This window comes from Silurus aristotelis (genome assembly GCF_946808225.1).
Source record: "Silurus aristotelis genome assembly, chromosome: 2".
Lineage (NCBI taxonomy): Eukaryota > Metazoa > Chordata > Actinopteri > Siluriformes > Siluridae > Silurus > Silurus aristotelis.
The window spans coordinates 15,089,143-15,108,386 of record NC_139575.1 but is presented as its reverse complement, the minus strand read 5'-3'; the positions used below and the strand labels follow the sequence as shown (position 1 = coordinate 15,108,386).

The following is a 19,244-nucleotide window of genomic DNA, read 5'->3' as shown; positions in this document are numbered from 1 at the left end:
ACCACAAGCATCAGGGTCACAGGAAAAACAAAATTGCAGGTTTTGCACAAACACCTTAACTAAACACAGACTACAAACTGTAGGCATAGTAACCTGCCAAACACTGAATCAACAGTGAGTTTTTAAATGCCTTACAGAACAGTTAAAGCAACACCAGGATTTTGCGGTGCGTCACAGAAAAGTTAACTGGAATTGCACTGTGCATTATAATTCACTTAAACAATTCTCCGTAATTAAAATATATATCGTCAGTCACGCAATGACATACAATAGCAATTATATTACGGAATAATATATGCAAAGGTCACATTCGTATGCATATTACTTCTACTACAGACAAAATACTGATTGTTTCAATTGAACATGGAGTTACTTTGCTGTCTAAGATGACTTAAATGCAACATTCAGACAGTAAATGTAAGAAATCACAAAGCAGAAAAATGCAACCGATTTGAAGATTTGCAACTATTATTACCACAAACTTCTTTTTTTTTACAAATGTTCATATTGCAAATGCAAATCACAATGTACATCCCTTCACTTTTCATGCTACATTTAGGAAACCAGTGGATACTGCCAAAGAATATAATTACAACTCGTAAGGCTTTCGCATATGCATCTTACCACTGTGAAGCATTGAAGGGGATGCTGTAAAGATGCATCTATACAGTGACATGTTTTGGAAACTGACAATGGAATGTTATTCACATACAACTGCTTTGAACTCCATAAATATACAAGTAAAGCATTTCTTACTTCCTGCTTTATAGACCCATCAGTTTTAACAACACTCAGTGCAAGAAGACCCGTTTCTTTACTTATTAGTATATAAAAGCAACAATGGACATCATTTTCAGTACAAAATAAAGGGGGGAGGGAGAATGCAAAATAAAACATACAGTATTGGATGAGCAATCACCATTTTAGTTACATTTTTACCCTTCACAAAAGGAAGTGACTATGTGTACCTCAATATTCGAACTTAAGCAAACATCTAAATACCAATATCATTACATATATCAATTCAATGCACAAGCGGCCCATTGCATGGCATGCTCCACTTTAATTGTACACTGTACAGTATCAACTTCTTACATTTTTAGTTTTTTATCTACAGTCACTTCCATAAAAATGTGCTAAAGTGAGTCAACGACACTGGTAAGGTGTGAGAACCCGTTTCAGTCACCAGGACTCGTGGAGCTTGTTAGCGAGCGGAGAAGACCAGCTACTCGACACATAAAAGTAGCATGTATATCTATGTATATGTGTTTTTTTTTTTTTTTTTAACAAACAATTCTTTATATGTATTTATTTATATATATTTTTTTTAGTCATTTCAGTCAAGGTTTTTCTCAAAGGTGGCCATGATGTCATGCTGCATGGTCATGTCAATGGTTCCAGACAACTGAAAAGAGAAAATGTGGGCAGGTGTTAATAATATACACACACACACACACACACACACACACACACACGTCAAATTTAAATACTTGAATGCTATTACTATGTGTTGCTGGTGTGGCTGCAGGCTTTCTTTCCTACTAAATAGGAGACACACTTATCAGAAACAGGGCTGAACTGGCTAAATAAGTCAAATTGGATGCGATTCCTGATTGGTGTGAAATACAAACAATATATCTACACCAGCCCTTTGTGGAAAATAGTGAAGAACCCTTATACAGAAGCACATTGTGGATATGTTGCTGGCTACACAAATAGCTAATTATGCTTTATTACACAGGTGAGTCATTGCTGGAGCAGAATACACATCTAGTTTTTAAGTTAGCTACTACGACTCAGTAGAATGCATTAAAAAAACAAAAACAAAAAAAAACCGGCATTCCACCGGTTTTAATCAGTTCACGACATATCCTTCAGTCAATTTCAGTGGTTCCTGACCACTTTAATAGCCCTTTAAGGATAAAACTGGATTCCATTTAAATACAGTTGGTAGCACAAAGAAGGTACATTAGTTGAACACTGCCTTGAACCACAAGATAGCAATAATCATCTTTGATTTGTTTCCTGTTCTTGAAGTTCCTGGTGCTGGTTCACAGATCTTGTCCATGTTTGGCATCAGTTTTGTATAAGTTATCTAGCATAAAACAGTTTAAGGAAGGATTAGACTTGGAAGGGTAAAGGCAGGTCAAAGTGAGAACCTTGTTATAAATGATAACTAGTGCTTTGATAGAGACCCCTGGCCAAATGGAGAACCAGATTTTTGCAGTGGAATGCATAAAACAGTTCCAAACAAGGTACAAGGGCTATGGAAATGTGTTCACTGAACAGACAGAGAGGTACTCACAGCTTCCCGTCTGCGTCTCTCTTGCTCTCTCTTGCGTGCCAGCTCTCTTTCGCGGTCCATGGCAGAAGTTTCTGGCGTTTTAGGTTGGTCTAAAATGGCTGCCATAATGGGAAGCTCTGCAGACTCCATCTCCGTCCTGGAGGCCTGAATCTCTAATTTGGTCTTAGCAAGCTGCTGTGTCAGGCTGCGAATCATTAAAAAGCAACACTGTCAGTAGTTTTACACAGTACTGCTGAACCTGCTGTTATGCAACCATCCACACTGGGCTGCAGCCATGAAGAAAATGAATAAGACATGAGCTGCAATGGGGGATCCAAAGAAGTCCTTCGTCTGGAACCCTAACAAGCTGTCTTGTGAATGTGCACTAGTTTTCCCTCCAGAAATACAAAAAAGTGCCTTGAACACAATTTTCACACTTAATACAACTATAATGCCATATAAAAGCTGCAGAAAACTTACAGGCATAATAGTGGTGTGAATTGGGTCCATCCAAATGTATATTACATGCTTTTTAAATTAACGATTCATGCTTAAATATACGGCATGAAAGATCAATTTAAAGCACTCAATTTAAGGTTAAAGAGTGAGCAGTCAAACCTCCATTAGTCAGAATAAAGGCCACAGAAGGCTGGTGTTGGGCCAGCATGTTCACTCCACCTGCTTTTGTCGGAGCCGCTCCGCTCTCGACCAGCCTCCAGCTGGAGCTTGCGTGCCCTTTCTCGCTCCTCCTTCTCCATGGCAACCTTGCGGAATTGTTGGAAACTCTCCTTGGATGATCGGATGGCAGAAGGAGCAAGTGCAGCCATCTTGCCCAGACTTGTCCAGGAGTCTGCATGTTTCAAAACAATCTCCTATCCAAGTCAAACACAAATACGTTTAATATAGAAAACTTGCAAACAAACTGATTGCTCATATTTGCATTAAAATGTGGCACAGTGTTCATTTAAAATACAATATAATGCAAGGAGGTACCGTTTTAGCCACACTGGGCTTGTGGTCTTGGTTCGGTTTGTGTGGTTCGGCATCTTCTGTGGGTTTAGTACCAGTGTGAAAAAAGAGAAAGAATCCCAGTTAAAACAGTGGCTAGAAATATGAGTCAGAAGGAACAAGACTCAGAAGAAATGCTAACCAGGGGTTGTGTGCAGCTGAGACTCTCCCGCTACACCTGGTTCCTCCTTATCTTCCAACAGAGTGGTCAAACTGGGACATTGCTTTTATAGAGAGAGAGAGAAAGATATTTGCTCAGTTGGAAAAAGCAGCTGCAGCAGCTGACTGTGCAAGCACTCAGCACATGTCGAAAGCGAAACTAAAAATCTAATTAGAGCAATAAGTCCTCCAAAGTCAATCTTTTAAATTCAGCATATGAGGGTGCAAACATATTGCACATTTCAGCCTCAACACCAGATTACTGCAGGGTGCAAGCAAATCTCCATGCCACAGCAACGTGCCAACTGTCATCCTGTTTAATATATGACTGACAGACACTACATTAGGGGCAAGAGAGCTTCCGTTTTCGGTTCCAGTCGATATAAACAGCCAGTTATTCATCAACTCCACTTTCTCCTCTCTCACACACAGCTGGTCATTTTACCATGGAAATTGCAGGAGTATTAGACTTACCTCCTGCTTGGTGGTGGGCTGGTGTCTTGCTACAGATGCTGCAGAGTTTGAAGAGGGCAATCCAGGAGGAGAAGAAAGTGGAGAAAGCAGAGCAGGGAAACCTGAAGTTTTAAAAGAATTTACAGTGAATAGACAATTAATAAAAGCAAGCATGAAATATTCGGGGCTAATAAAAAGCAGGACATGGACAAGAAGCAAATAATGCAGCCATGGGTTGAAAAGACGGAGACAACAAATAAATCCAGCAACGAGGCAAAAACACAATTCTTAACCACGCAATGGAAGAAAGGCAGTGCATGCAGAGCTAATCAGTCTCACGGGTTTGGGGATTGAGGGCCACAGGTGGAGGAGACAAGGGAATCAAACAGGCGGAAAGCAGGGCAATTCAGAGCAACGTCTTACCTTTGAGCTGAGCCTTAATCACAGGATTTACAGGGGCTGCAGTTGAGAGTGGAAATGCTGGGTATGTGGGAGCGGATACTGGGGAATTTTGGACAGTAAAGAGACTTTGTGGACTCTTAGGACAACTGGGTGAAGCAGGTGGATGTGCACAGGCTATGGGGGGGGATGATGTAGGTGGCATTGGTATGAGGGTAAGGCAGGAGGAAAAGGAGGTGGGAATGTCTGCAGCTGGAAGGTCAGTGGGAGATGAGGGGCTGTGCTCAGAGGGCATATTTTGTGTGGTCATCCAGGTCTTTCGAACTAAAGGAGTGGCTTTGGCACTGGGTCTGGATGGCTGAGGAGGTAGCTGGCTGTGCAGGGCTAGAGTGGAAGGTACAGTAAAGGTGTAAGAGGAAACAAATGATGGATTAAAAGCTGAACAACTGGACAAAGTGGCAGTTTTATAAACAGGCTTTAAAATGCTATGGCACTTTGGAGATAAAAGTCCATTTCGGAAGGACAGCCATCTTTCAACCCTCCTCATTTCAGACAAATATGATACACTGCAGGAGTCCTTTGAGAAAGCAATACTATAAAATGAAGTACTTGCACACTAATTTGGATCAATTACGAGAACCTTTACTATCTTAACTATACGCATTATATTGTAATTAGGGTTTTTTTGGTCACATAATTACCAGCCTGGAGCTGAATTCTATTTACTGGACAAATGTGTAAAAGAAAATAGATGGGTTGACATTTTTATGAATATTTAAAAATGAAGTACACCACTACAATTTTAATCTTGCAAATTGTTTTAGTAAAAAATTGGAAGCCATAAAATGTATTTATTAGCCATAATATTTACAGTACCTACACCACAGTGCACAAGTCTACAACACACATACTCATACACACAAGAAGGGGGTGCAGGTGCAGTGAGCCTGACCTGGTGGCGCTTCGGCCTCCTCAGCAGGTGGCTTGATGGTCTGCTCAGACGGGTCTTTAGTGGACTCCTTCCGCTCAAGGGCAATGCTCTTCAACGCCTGATCATGGAAGGAGGGGGGAATTTCACTGTGTTGCACGAAGTGAAAGGCTCCATGCACCCAAACTATATAAAATCCTTAGGTCAAGGCTAAATGTATTTTTTTCTTTACCTTGTTTTTAATTTTGGTGCCATGACCATGGGCTTTGTTTTTCTTCTTAGGTTTCTGCTCTGCAAGACACGCATAATGATTGAGTGCAAGCTGTGCAAGGAAAAGGGCTGAGCCTAAACTCCACACACTGCTACTGTCTAGCCGATTTTTTTCCCAGGACTGGTTACCCATGAATTGAATAGAAATAAAAATCACAGGTTAGTTCAACCATAACTATGCTGGACATACACATGACAACAGAAGCTAAAGCTAGTTAGTAGATTTTGAAGTGTGAGATGTCCCAACACCAGTCCCTTTACATTCTCAGGTGTGCATGCTCGGCATAACGTGAGTAAAAATGTGCATGAGATCTGCAATAGTGAATGTGATGAAGAGCAAAAGTGAAAGAAACACGTGATGGCAAAATAAAAGACAAAACACACCACTAGTCTTAAAATGTACAACAGGTGTCTAAGAAAACGAGTTTATTCAATTGTCCGGGTGTCAAACACCAAAGTCAACTTTATACCTGTTTAGGTAAATTACACAGCTAAAAAAAAAGAGAAGTTGAGAGGACAAATGTCTGTCTACTAAAATATAATTTGCTTGGTCCTACTGCACCCATGCCAATTACAATCTGTTCAGTACCTGAATACAACATCGCGATGCATTTTCACACAATCGGCTTTAAGGTTTGTTTGGTTTTTTGTTTTAAACATCTGTTACTTTACAAAAACCTACATATATTTACAAAGGATGAAGTCACACTCTAAAAAAATGCAACAATAGAACCACACAGTGATGAATCAATGCAGCAAGGTTTAAAAGAGGACCAGCTGGAACTCAACATGACAAAATGTTCCTCAAAATCTTTCTGTCTCTAAAATGTATATGGGGACATGTATACATTATATAATGTAATGTATATGACCTTACCATAGTTATACCTGTACATCATAAATATGGTCTCATGGGTATTGTCTTATAAAAAATAAAAATAATTTAGTGCCCAGGTAACATTTTTGTGTAATTAAAAAAGCTACGGGGAAAAATACAGCAGTGCTGTAAAAACAGTTATGGTTACACCGACTTTTACTCTGGATAAAAGTATAAAAGCTGTAAGCTAGACAAATGTTTTGCTTTACATTGTATTATTTTAAATGACTCATTTATTTGCATTTGGACATACCTTCGAAAGCTAGTTTTGTCAGTGTCATACAGGTAACATGTAGTGGTGCATTTGGGTTGCACAAAGCATCATCAGGACTTTCTCTGCACTGAGCACTAGCTGGCCTCATTTCAAACTACAGCACTGTCTTAGAAAACGCCAACAGACAAATAAGTGATTAAGATGAAACAAACAAAATTATCAAAAGCTACAAAATAAAAATTAAAAAGAAATAAAACAAAATTCACCACACAACAGGAAAATACCACCTGACAAAACTATAGCCAGAGTGTGTGTAACAAGACTTATTTGCAAAGAAAAGTGCACAAAATATATATAAAAAAAAACAAAAACATTATCTTGCACCCACTTAACAATATCCAAACAAAAAAATATTAATTCAGTAGCATTCAAGTATCTGGTATTCCAGTATGTGTTAAAGTGACATTGGTTCTATCAATGAGAAAAACAGTGTCCAAGAAAATATATTTTTTGGTTTGTCTTTTTCTTCCCTTCAACCAACTAGTAAAAATGTGGGGAATGGGAAAATTTCAACTTTGCCCTGGTGAGGGTAAAAAAAAATAAAAATGAATAAAAGGAGGGAAAAGAGGAAGAAAGTGCTTGTGGAGATCAGCTAACCTGATTCAGAGTCACTGCTATCAGAAGAACTAGAGTCAGAACTACTGCTCTCAGAACCAGAGGAGGAACTGCTACTCTCACTAAGGCGAGAAGAGAGCGCCAGCTCCTTGGGCTCTGATGACTGTTCACCTAAAAAAAAAAAAAAGAGAGAAAACCAAAAAAACCATGACTGTTGAGATGAATGTAGAAAGTAGTAGTTGTATTTTTTTTTTACAAGACAAAAAAAAATTATATGTAAAGCAATATACACTGTACAAGCAAGCAAATCCAAACAACAAATACCCGAGATAAAAACAGATCAATTTGAATCTTAATGTTAATTAAAAAAAAAATATTGAGGTGTTCTCATGACACCACCTGCATGTATTAAACATGGCTTTAGCTGTCACACTATGCAGGTTTGAAAATCTGACCAAGAACCTTCTCAGACTTCCTGAAGTGAATTGACTGAGTATTGACTTTAGGTGCATCTAGGAAGCCACTTTCACGTAAAAGATTAGGTAAATCGTTCTAATTACTAAAAGCAGCAGGTATAAAATAGGATCCTCCAGTCTGGAAATATGTTCTTACTTTTTGCCTTGGTCCTCTTGTTCAAGGCCGGCTCTTCATTGGCATTCTGTTTCACAATTTCCTTCATTTTTTCATCTTTTTTGGGTTTTTGTGGATTTTTCTCTACACATACAGAGAGAGAGAGAGAGAGAGAGAGAGAGAGAGAGAGAGGAAGAGAGAAAGAGAGAGAGAGTAAAAAGACAAGCACAATTTAACAAACTGCCTGTAGCAGTGGTAATAATACAGATTTTACCACAGTTGTTAAAAGTTGTTTACTCACGTCCAGGCGTCTTAGGCTTTTTCTTTAGGCAGGTCATGACAAAAGTTTCCAAAGCTCGGAGCGTAGTTGGTTTGAGTGCCTCAAAGTCAATCTCAATCTCCTCAGGGTCTGTGTCTCTAAGCATAGGTTCTCTGGCCTTGATGATATTTACCACTTTGCCTAGTTTGTCTCCAGGCAGCTTGTTGATGTCCAGACTTAAACGTCGTTTGTCTTCATAGGACATGGGCAGAGCGAGTTCCTCTTCTTCAGACTCGTACGCTTTGCTCTCCATATTCCTCCTGACCACAAAAGGGGTTTGTATTTAGACCAGTAAAACTACAAAACGCGCGTAAAATAGCTGGGCGTAAGTGAGTGTTCACCAACCCTGATGACTTGCTGCCACTCGATCTCCTGTGCACCTTCTCTGGAGCTGGTTTTTGCACTTCACCACCCTTTCGTTTATCATTTTTTCGTTTCTCCTTCTTTGACTTCTCTTTCTTCTTTTGCTTCAGCAATGGTGTTTGGGTCAGTATTTGCAGCTGCTGCCGCACCGCCTTAAGCTGATTAACAGAGGTGGTGCATTTATTTAGAAAATGAAGGGAAAATGCACAAACAAAAACATGAACAATACTGTACAATACCTGTTCCTCTAGAACAGACAATCTTTGTGCCCTTTTCTCTTCGTCTTCAGAGTCTGACGAGCTTTCTGACAAAGATGAATCTGACTCGCTGCTCTCAGAGCTGGACAGACTTTCTGCTTGCTCGTTATTTTTCTTCCTTTTAGGCACAAGGTGCTGACCAGGTGCTGAAGCCCTCGACTCCTCTGGAATTTTAGCAAAGCGGGACTCAAAAACCTCCTGAGAAGAGAAGACCAGCATTCATTCATTCATTAATTTACTGGTCTTGTGATGCACACTAGGCCAAGGCAAGACTCTGGTCAGTGTATTCTTAATTAAAAAACAAACAATAAATAAATAAAACAAATGGGCTCACTCACCTGGAGTTTTCTGGCCATCGCCACAACCTCATGGTTCGGTGGGTTGTACTTGTAACAGTTCGAGAACATAAGACGAATGTCTGCAGCAAACTGCAAGGCATCGGTGTATTCACGATTGTCCATCTTTTTCTGAAGGGGAGGAGGGGGTGACAAATCTGAATGCAACTGTTGTCCATAATAAATGACACATTTGTACATCAAATCCAAATGGTCCATTTGTAAACGACACACTTGTAAAGAACATCTGTACATTTACTTAACAATATTTTTACTCTGAATATATTGTATTATTTAACTGTCTGGTTTACTATTCTGTTACATTATGTCTGTACTTCTCCTGCACTGGAAGCTCCTAATTTGACACCAAGTCAAATTCCTTGTGTATAAGCATACTTGGTAAAAAAAAAAAGCTATTTCTGATTCTGAACTGTATGTTCACAATGACATTTACAAACAACTACACACCCCTTACACCACTTGACACAATATAGTGGCCTTTCTTAACGAGAGGGCCAATTCTAGTCTATTTTCATCTGGGTTTTTGATGGTTTAAAAATATAACACTGCATTTACCTGCAATTTTGCATCTTTGTAGTGTTGACAGATTTATATTAAATTAATAATCATTTGATTAGCTAGAATAGGACGTTTGCTAACCTTTATTAAATAACAATAAAAAAATATATACTACTAGATTTAAATGTAAAATTATTTTAAATAAAAAGATATCAACTAAAAGAAATGACCTCCACTTCTAAAAGAAATATCAACTAAAAAGAAAAGAAAGGTTTGTATTGGGGTTACGCCAGAGGCTTAGGCTGCTGATACGTTAGAGAAACTTGTCTCCAAAATGTTTAAGAGCATGCCTACATAATTGCACAATCAACCCAGTTTGGGAAAATCACTTATCTTTTCCTTATCTACTGTTCATGTACAAGTCTATAGTCTACAGAACAGTTATAGTATTACCATGCTTTTACCCAATAAAGATGATAAAAGACTCCTTACCAAACACCATAAATGGAAGTTATCAAAGATTACTGGACAATTTGATAGAAAAGTGCTATAATTTAGTCATACAATTTGAAATGTTAAACTTGCAAGTGCAATACATTTCCTTATTAACAAAAAGTTGTGCTGGTGCTATGGGTCTTTGAGACACAATTTAAGCAAAAAAAAAAAAGAAGTCTTTGTTGATCAAATACTGTGCACGTTTAATTTTTGACCAAAGTAGTTCATCCTTTGTCTTACTTTAATGGTGCCCAAATCCATGGGCTGTTGAATAATATCATGATAGTCATGCAGGCAGAGTGCCACCGTATCCACAGGCTCGTAGAAGGGCCAGGCATATCCAGAGTGCCTTTTAGTCAACATCTCCTTCAAGATGCCATTACAGTATTTAAGCCTTTCGGAGAGTTTGGTACGGCAGCCCACTTGGTGCTGCTGTGGCGACTCTGGCAGGTCTTTACGTGGTGGTTTGATGGGTCGCCCACTGCCTCGCCGTGAGAACAACTTCAACACCTTCGGTTCTGAGACACAGGAAGATGACTCACTGCTGTTAAGGACAGGAGGCATGGGGGTTGTGGTGTCAGCTTTTCTTTTCACCCCCTTTTTCAACTGCAAAGAAAAACGTGTGTTAAGAAACATGGCATTAAACGCATTTCACATAAAACGCATTTTGTGTGTAAAAGACTGACTTTGGCTTCAAGCTGCGCAGACAGGGGTGTAGACGAGATGGTGTGCAGTGCTTCAGGAGGTATCACGGTCACTGTCTGCTGAAACACAACCTCAGACACAGGAGACTGAGGCCGTATTTTCCCCACGACTGTTATGAACACAAAGAGACAAGTTACTTAGTAAGTTAGTTTTTTTTTTTTAACCAACATTCGAAAATTGTACGCAGAACACAAAGCCAAAAGAATAGAAAGACACCAAGACACTAATATGAGAACTTTTTGGCCTGAATGTTCTGTACTAGTGATCTACATTAAGCTGCACACATTTAGTCGTCTTTTGGTCTGATGACTAATCTACAAGCTATATCTGTACTTTTTGTTTAACAAAAGACAAAGTAGATTTCAATGCCAATGGCGTTAACAGGAATACTCCCACTCTGGTCTTACAATCAAATTACAGCCTGGTGATACCCATTATAATTACATCCTCGCTCATTAAATACTGCTTTATTAAAGGCTGCTAAACAAAAAAATTATTCTAACTGCCGTGAAGCTCTTTAAAGCATACCTGCAGTGGATACCCTCCGTCCTTTCAGAGGTGCCTTGTTTGTAACTGCTGTAATCACAAACTCATCCTGTGGCATTTCAGCTACTTTCTCAAGAAACAGCTTTTCAAGAGCTTGGGCCATCAAAACTATATCATCTCCAGGCTGGAGAGGGAAAAAAAAAGCAAAAAGGTTTAATTTAAATTGTAACAATTGTAATAAATGTACACGTAGCTGACCATCTTTTTAAAAAGAGAAGTAAAGTTTTTACCCGATTGTAAACATAACAATTTGTAAACATCGTGTTGAAGTCTTCAACACATTCCATAGCCCTCCAATAGTAATTATTTTCAAGACGCTTTTTGATGGTGCTCAAGTCCATTGGGTTTTGAATTATTGTATAATAATCCTGAAAACAAAACAGGAAAAAGACAACTTGAAACTTTTAATAGTCATTCATTCACAAAAAATATAAATAATTCACTACTATTGATTTATACAAAGGTGCCAGTTTAAGTTTCCCACCCATTACCTACACTTTCATCGCTTATGCACTTAATGAATATTACATTCTCTGTCCATCGATAGAAAAACAAGTACAGAACCACCACAGCTTCTTCACAGCTTCTATTTGTCTAATTAATTTTATCATATTCAAATGATTAATAGCTGTGGCTTTTAACTGGCTACAATAAAAAACTGCAGATTTTTAATTTTAAGACTATCATAAACTGTGTTACATATTGCCGAGTGTTTTCTGCTTTTTAACACACCTGGTTAAACTCGTCAGATACCCATGGCCTTAATCATGTCACAATGTGAGACATTACAATCAACAACCTAAACAGGCAAAGTCTTGCCATGCAGACAATGCAAACCTCAACTGATCGGCTAAAAAAAAAAAAAAAAAAATTGAATACCTAAATCATACTGAGAGGTAATCGGATTTGACCATTACAACCATGTTATTTAATTTAAATACATTTAAAACCCAACCGTATGCAGCTGGAAACCCATTGAAGCCCAACTCACAGGCAGGTTGAGCTGTACAGCGTCCACGGGTTGCCTGAAAGGCCAGGAGAACTGGTGCCTCCACAAGGCTTTGACCACCACTTTCTCAAGGTACTGGATCTGGTTGGTGAGGCGCCCAGGTTTTTTATGGTTCTTGTACTCTGGGGGAGGGGGGTTCCTGTTCATGCTAAGCACTGGCTCAGACATGGTGGGTTTTGCTCCAAAGACAGGCATGCGCAGAGCGAGGTTCGGAAGAATTTGTCTGGGCAGCTCAGTTTTCATTACACATCCTCTGCCCGTGCCACTGTAAACAGGGAAAGCAGTTTGAGCACAGTCATTTCACCCAACAGCTCCAACTGTTTTAACAGTTGTTTAATTAGCATACAGGGTAGCTAACATTTCTAACACCCTAGTGCAAAGGAGTTAGAAGAAGGATTAGTTATGTCCTTTTTTTCCCCTCAGGATGCAGAAACAAACTGCTAACCATTGGGATTTATTTACATGGAGTGTATGTTACAAATGTAGAACAAATCAAATATTTTTCTCCATATTTCGGCTCGCTTGGCACACCTGAACCAGGTATTCAGCGGTTTCAATGGCATTGGTATAAGTATGCTAATAATTCAGGGGAGGGCTATTTGCATTGTACCCAGATACAAGTTATAATGGTTTGTGCAATTTTTTATTCAAGTTTGCTGACCATAAACACACCGTTTTCATTTATCTTTGTAAGAAGCATAATTTTTTAATTCACAAGGTATTTTTGGTCCATGATTACTGGACACAGCCATTTTGCTAAATTTCTGTTTAACAGTACATTAAAACATCAGTAATTGTATAATAAACTACAATCCAGTAGCCCCTTAAGTAAAGGCACAGAAATGTCAGGGAAAATAGATCGTCAAATTAACCACAAAATTACTATTATTGCAACATTACACTCTAATGTGTTTCATCATATTCAATTTCACTTAAAACATACTTGTCACTATTTTTGATTACTCAGTTTTTTTTTATTAAAATGCTGTTGTTGCACAAGAGATCAAGTAGAGCAGGTACAAAAAGAATAAAAACACAACTGGTTACATCAAAAAGTTCATTTGGACTTTATTTACCTTATAGAGAGACAACTCTAACAGTGTCCCTTAATTTTAACATGTTTACTTAATAAACAATGTACTTAGATAGTTATTAGTTGACTGTATGAAACATTTTAAACTACGATCACTACTAGTTATGACTGCAGTATGTTGGTCTGTGGTACAAGCAGTCTTCAACTGCCTACTTTTAACCCATGTACTCTCAACACATGGTTTACTGACTATACCCTAATTTAACTGGTGCAACTGGCTGCAGTACTCCACATAAACGGAGTTCATTGTGCGAACTGCCCCCTGCTGGTCACATTAACATACTGGTTTGAACAAAACAGTTATGGGTGGAAGCATTTCCTGTACATAAATACTCCCAAATACATGTATTCAACTACTTCTACTTACTGACTCAAATTAAAGCACTACATTAAAAGTTAATATAGACACACTATAATAAATCACTATAAAATTATTATATAATAGCAAATGTAAATGCCATCTTTAAAATGTTAGATGGTAAACCGTGGTCCACCTTCTAAAACAGTACTGTCTGAACCACATTACATGCAGCCATCATTATTTTCCTCCCGCACACACGAGGAGCCGTGGACCATACCGCTGACACGACTGTGACCCTGCCATGGCGACCAAAACTCTAAAACAATAGGGGTCAAGTGGAGGTCATTTAATTCAATTACTACACTGTAAACGGTCCTGGTCGCAAAAAAAAACGACACAGTTACTACAATAAATAAATAAATAATAAAAATTAAATAATAATAAATAAAAATAACCCACCATTTTTTTTACTAGGTACATTTACTTACACAGAACTACTTCAAGTCTCTTAAAAACCGGTCCTTTAATTCCTAATGAACACTAAATAAACAATACATAACTGTGTAAATATATATATTTAGATCTTTTAGACCTCGGAAGAAAAGAAACAGTAAAATGGTAGCTAATTCGAAATTTTATTTTCTAAAAAATAAATAAAAATTGCATTGTTTTCCCGCTCGATATTCGTTGCAAATTTAATCAGTTAGGGGTTAAGGCGTGGTGGACATCAACTCAGGAAAACTCGTACAATATTATTACACTCGTTATTGCTGGGGAGATCATTTAATTCCACGCTACACCCAGTAGCAGGAAAACCCCAGAGTTGAGAAAGGATTCCCCCCACAGCATGTATATGCATGGGCGCGCGGGACCACATAGTGGCTTGAACGCTACCTTTGTATTAGCTAGCGAGATAATAGTGCGCCGAGATAATGAAAACGACTAAAAAATAAACCAGATTAACAAATGTGCACCGCTTTAAAAAAAAAAAAAAAAAAAAAACATTTTAAAAGCAGACTGGTAAACAAATCACACACACAACGCCCAATCCGTGTCAGCGTGCTAATGCTAAGCTCGCTATAATTGTTTTGCCCTGCATGACGCAATCGAGTGAAATCAAATAACATTTAGCAAAACCGAGCAAATCCCGCGTATTGTGTGTAAAACGACTCGTAGTTCGACGTTAAACAGGTTGGAAAACAGGCAACAAAATGGCGATCTGTCAGGGCAGGTACAAAATGTCTCAGCGCCCAGCCCAAATGATGCCTTATCCCCTATATAGGTGCCCTACACGCGGTTTAAGGTAAATGCGTCAACGTCCCATTGTAGTTCGCTACATGCCCTCTAAACAGGCATTTGGGATTTAACCACGAGGTAGCTTAGCCTCGCATAACCAAAAAAAAAAAAAAAAAAACCCAGAGCTACTACTAGCTGAGCTGAATTTCCCCGCCCCGAAGACGACATGTAAACTCGCTACAACCCGCTGCCTGCGTCCTTTCATTCTATCCGAGTCGCGGGTTGAATAAACATGGCGAACTCAAACCTGTACCGTTACTAAAACATTTACCTTTCCGTTCACGGGCACAACAAAATGTATTAAACAGTGCCGAAGAAGTTCTGCTGGAAAAGATGACCCAAATGCAGGCTTCTGAACGATTCTTTCGTCCGGATACAAACGAAACACTGTTTCGAAATGAATGCCTAAAACCAAATACTGCTTGTATTTTTCCTTCTTTTTTTTTTTACCCAAACACCAGTCTTCAATGGCGGACGTCTCTCACAGTAACATGCCCGCTATTTATACCCTTCTGCTCGGAGCTCGGCCTCCGATTGGTCAATACCCTTCACGTGCCCCGGTTGTCTTTTTTCTTTTCGTTGGAAAGGAAAAGAAGCACGACTGGGAGCAAAGATTATCAAAAGTGGAAAGCATTTTTATTTACCAAGTCACTCTTTTAAGATGCAATTCAACCTTCTAAAAATAAATCATCTGAAATACCCGACCTTAGAAATCGTAAGGAAAAAAAAAAAACTACGTCAGAAATTTTTTTCAAAAGTGCGACATAACTGGTCTCGTGACATCACATGACCATTCTAGAACATTCGGCCACCTATCTCTGGCTTTCTTTATCGTCTTTATGGCCCCTATTGCCTCAATTAATGGGTTTCTTCGTTGGCCATCGCTAAGCTTCTTCGCAAGTATCCGACTATCGCTCATTCCCGTAGCTTGAAAATTCGCACAAAGAGAACAAGGATACGATAGAGCCGAGAGGCTGGGGAAGGGAGGCGACAGCCCGGTAGAGCGCATGCGTGCTCCGGCCATAGTGATTGGCAAAAGAATTGGGGTTTTATTGACGTCAGGGACAATTTTCTATTGTTTGAAATTTCAAAATGACAATACACACTGCTGCTTTTAATGATGTTCATGAGCAACATAATTCCACCCTAATTCCACATTACTCCACCCTATTTTAATAAGGAATCTCTTAAACATACTATATATTTTCTTAGTGTACCTGCTTTTTTACTGCAAGGCCTTAATATTTATTTACTGTACACATATTTACATATTTTTCTGCACTTGTCAGTTTGCACAATTGCATCTATTTCCACTTCTGGTAGATGCTAAACTGCATTTAGTAGCTGTATACCTGTACTATGTATCGACAAAGTTGTATCTATAGGCAAATTGACTAAACACTGTTTAGTCAAAACAATTTCAAAATAAAGTATAGTGTATAGTTATGACTGTTATCTAATTTATCACATTGCATTGCTTTTTCTTCTTCTACTTCTTCTTCTTTTTCTTCTTCTTTTGGGTGCTCCCTTTAGGGGTCGCCACAGTAGATCATCGGTCCCCATACCCCCTTTCCTCTTTTCCTACTTCTTGCCCTCTATCTTCAGCATTCTTTTACTGATATACCAAATGTCTCTCCTCTGCACATTTGCAAACCATCTCAATCTCGCCTCCCTCACCTTGTCTGCAAAATGTCCTACACGCGCTGTCACTCTAATAAACTCATTTCTAATCCTGTCCATCCTCATCACTCCCAACGAAAACCTTAACATCTTCAGCTCTGCTACCTCCAGCTCCACCTCCTGTCTTATACTCAATGTCACTGTCTCTAATCCATACATTACAGGTCTCACCACAGTCCTATAAACTTTCCCTTTTACTCTTGCAGATACCCTTTTATCACAAATCACTCCTGACACTCTTCTCCACCCACTCCACCCTGCCTGCACTCTTTTCTTCACTTCTCTAACACACGCAAATATTGTACTACTTGTACTTGTACTACTTGATATTGCTCTACTTATGTTGTATGCAATGAAAGAAATAGTTTTGGCCTTATATCTGTTATAATCTGTTAGAGTGCTCAGGGAATGTGCACAACAGCTAGCGGATATCTTCACAGACATCTTCAACATCTCCCTGAGCAGTGCTATTTTTCCTACGTGCCTCAAGATGATGACCATTATTTCTGTGGCAAAGAAGTCTACTGTCTCCTGCCTTAATGATTATTGTCCCATCGCGCTCACACCCGTCGTGATGAAGTGCTTTGAGAGGCTCGTCATGAGGCACGTCAAGACCCAGCTTCCACCCTCACTGGACCCCATGCAGTTTGCGTATTGTCCAAACCGCTCCACGGATGATACCATCTCCACGCCCCTTTATCTGGCCCTCACCCACCTAGACAACAAGGACTCCTATGTACGAATGCTGTTCATAGATTTCAGCTCAGCTTTCAACACAATCATCCCTCAGGACCTGATTGAGAAGCTGAGCCTACTGGGCCTGAACACCTCCCTCTGTAACTGTATCCTAGACTTCCTGACTGGGAGACCTCAGTCAGCCCGGATCGGAAACAGCATCTCCAGCACCACCACACTGAGCACTGGGGCACCTCAGGGCTGTGTGCTCAGTCCACTGCTGTTCACTCTGCTGACTTACAACTGTGTAGCAATGTACAGCTCAAATCACATCATCAAGTTCGCCAATGACATGACCATGGTGGGTCTTATCAGCAAGAACGATGAGTAAGCAAACAGAGAGAAGGTGCAATGGTTAACAGCCTGGTGTGGAGCCAACAACCTGTCTCTGAACGTTAACAAAACGAAAAAGATGGTTGTTGACTTTAGGAGAGCACAGAGCAACCATTCTCCACTAATCATCGATGGATCCTCCGTGGAGATCGTCAATAGCACCAAATACCTTGGTGTTCATTTGGCGTATAACCTCACCTGGTCACTCAACACCAGCTCCATCACCAAGAAAGCCCAGCAGCGTCTCTACTTCCTGAGAAGGCTGAGGAAAGCCCATCTCCTGCCACCCATCCTGATTACGTTCTACAGAGGGACCATTGAGAGCATCTTGAGCAGCTGCATCACTGCCTGGGTTGGGAACTGCACCGTCTCGGATCGCAAGAACCTACAGAGGATAGTGAGGACAGCTGAGATCATCAAAGTCTCTTTCCCCTCTATCATGGAGATTTACACCACACGCTGCATCCACAAAGCCAACAGCATTGTGGACGACCCCACACACCCCTCACCAGTGTTGGGCAATAACGCGTTACTAGTACTTTTGACAGTAACTAATACTGTAACGCATTACTTTTTAAATAAAGTAACTCCGTTACCGTTACCGTATGGTGCGTTGTCCGTTAAAATGAATTAATTTTGGATGAAGTGTAGACTACAGCCTAACCTGTTTACAGCAGCGACGCATTGTAGGATTGGTGGATGAGAACCACTGTAAACACGAAGAAGACGTACTGTGGGTGTGTCTCCGTTTATTCAAGTATGTGTGGCAGTAATTGCGAGTCAAGGCGAGAGCAAGACGAGTTTCCCAAAGTGGAACTATGCTCATTATTTCAGTTTAGTTGAGCATAAAGACAAAAACTTTTTAGTCAAATGTAAGCTGTGTCTTTCTGGTTCGAAGGTCGTATCTACTGCAATAGCAGCAACTCCAATCTGTCGAAGCTCCTCCAGAAACTCCATGCCTCAAAGAAGCTAGAAGCTAACCCGGTATTATGTTGTACATTGTTGATAGTTTTCATACTTAAGCTGTAAAGGGAACATTTTTAAGGGCTCAACACAACAGCTTTTATGATGCAGAAGCCACTTTAGTTTTTGATTCTGAATATATTATTCAGCTTGTTTCGTTATTTATTTCAGAAATCCTTGTGATATATTCAGTTTGTGCTGGTCTGACTTTAATAAAAAAGTGTTTAAAAACTACTTTGTGTTTAAATCAGTTTTGTGTTTGTATAGACCATAACGCATAAAAGGGCATTAATGGGAACATTAAAGAACGTTCTTTGAAAAAGTAACTAAAAAGTTACTTTTAACAGTAACGCATTACTTTTTGGTGTAAGTAATCAACAAAGTAATTGAGTTACTTTTTAAATGAAGTAACTAGTAACTGTAACTAGTTACTATTTCTTAGTAACTAGCACAACACTGCCCCTGACACATACTCTTCACCCTCCTGCCATCAGGGAAGAGGTTCCAAAGCATTTAGG

The 19,244-nt window shown here is 39.4% G+C and overlaps 1 protein-coding gene across 3 annotated transcripts; it reads right to left on the bottom strand.

Moving 5' to 3' along the window:
- Positions 1-482: 482 nt before the first annotated feature.
- On the bottom strand, positions 483-16,013 carry brdt (bromodomain, testis-specific). 3 transcript variants are annotated; one of them, XM_083568803.1, is made up of 21 exons: positions 15,660-16,013; positions 12,308-12,590; positions 11,547-11,684; positions 11,299-11,440; positions 10,752-10,879; positions 10,306-10,671; positions 9,055-9,183; positions 8,699-8,914; positions 8,442-8,617; positions 8,079-8,356; positions 7,820-7,921; positions 7,250-7,378; positions 5,464-5,522; positions 5,256-5,352; positions 4,328-4,687; positions 3,926-4,026; positions 3,438-3,516; positions 3,278-3,351; positions 2,963-3,156; positions 2,306-2,489; positions 483-1,405 (listed from the first exon to the last, which is right to left on the bottom strand). In XM_083568803.1, exons 2-21 carry the CDS (start codon positions 12,566-12,568, stop codon positions 1,337-1,339), a joined length of 3,282 nt encoding a protein of 1,093 aa, XP_083424929.1. In that variant the 5' UTR covers positions 12,569-12,590; positions 15,660-16,013; the 3' UTR covers positions 483-1,336. The 3 variants fall into 3 exon arrangements, with proteins under 3 accessions (XP_083424929.1, XP_083424928.1, XP_083424930.1); XM_083568802.1 differs by having other exon boundaries at positions 15,287-16,012; XM_083568804.1 differs by lacking the exon at positions 4,328-4,687 and having other exon boundaries at positions 15,287-16,011.
- Positions 16,014-19,244: the final 3,231 nt, after the last annotated feature.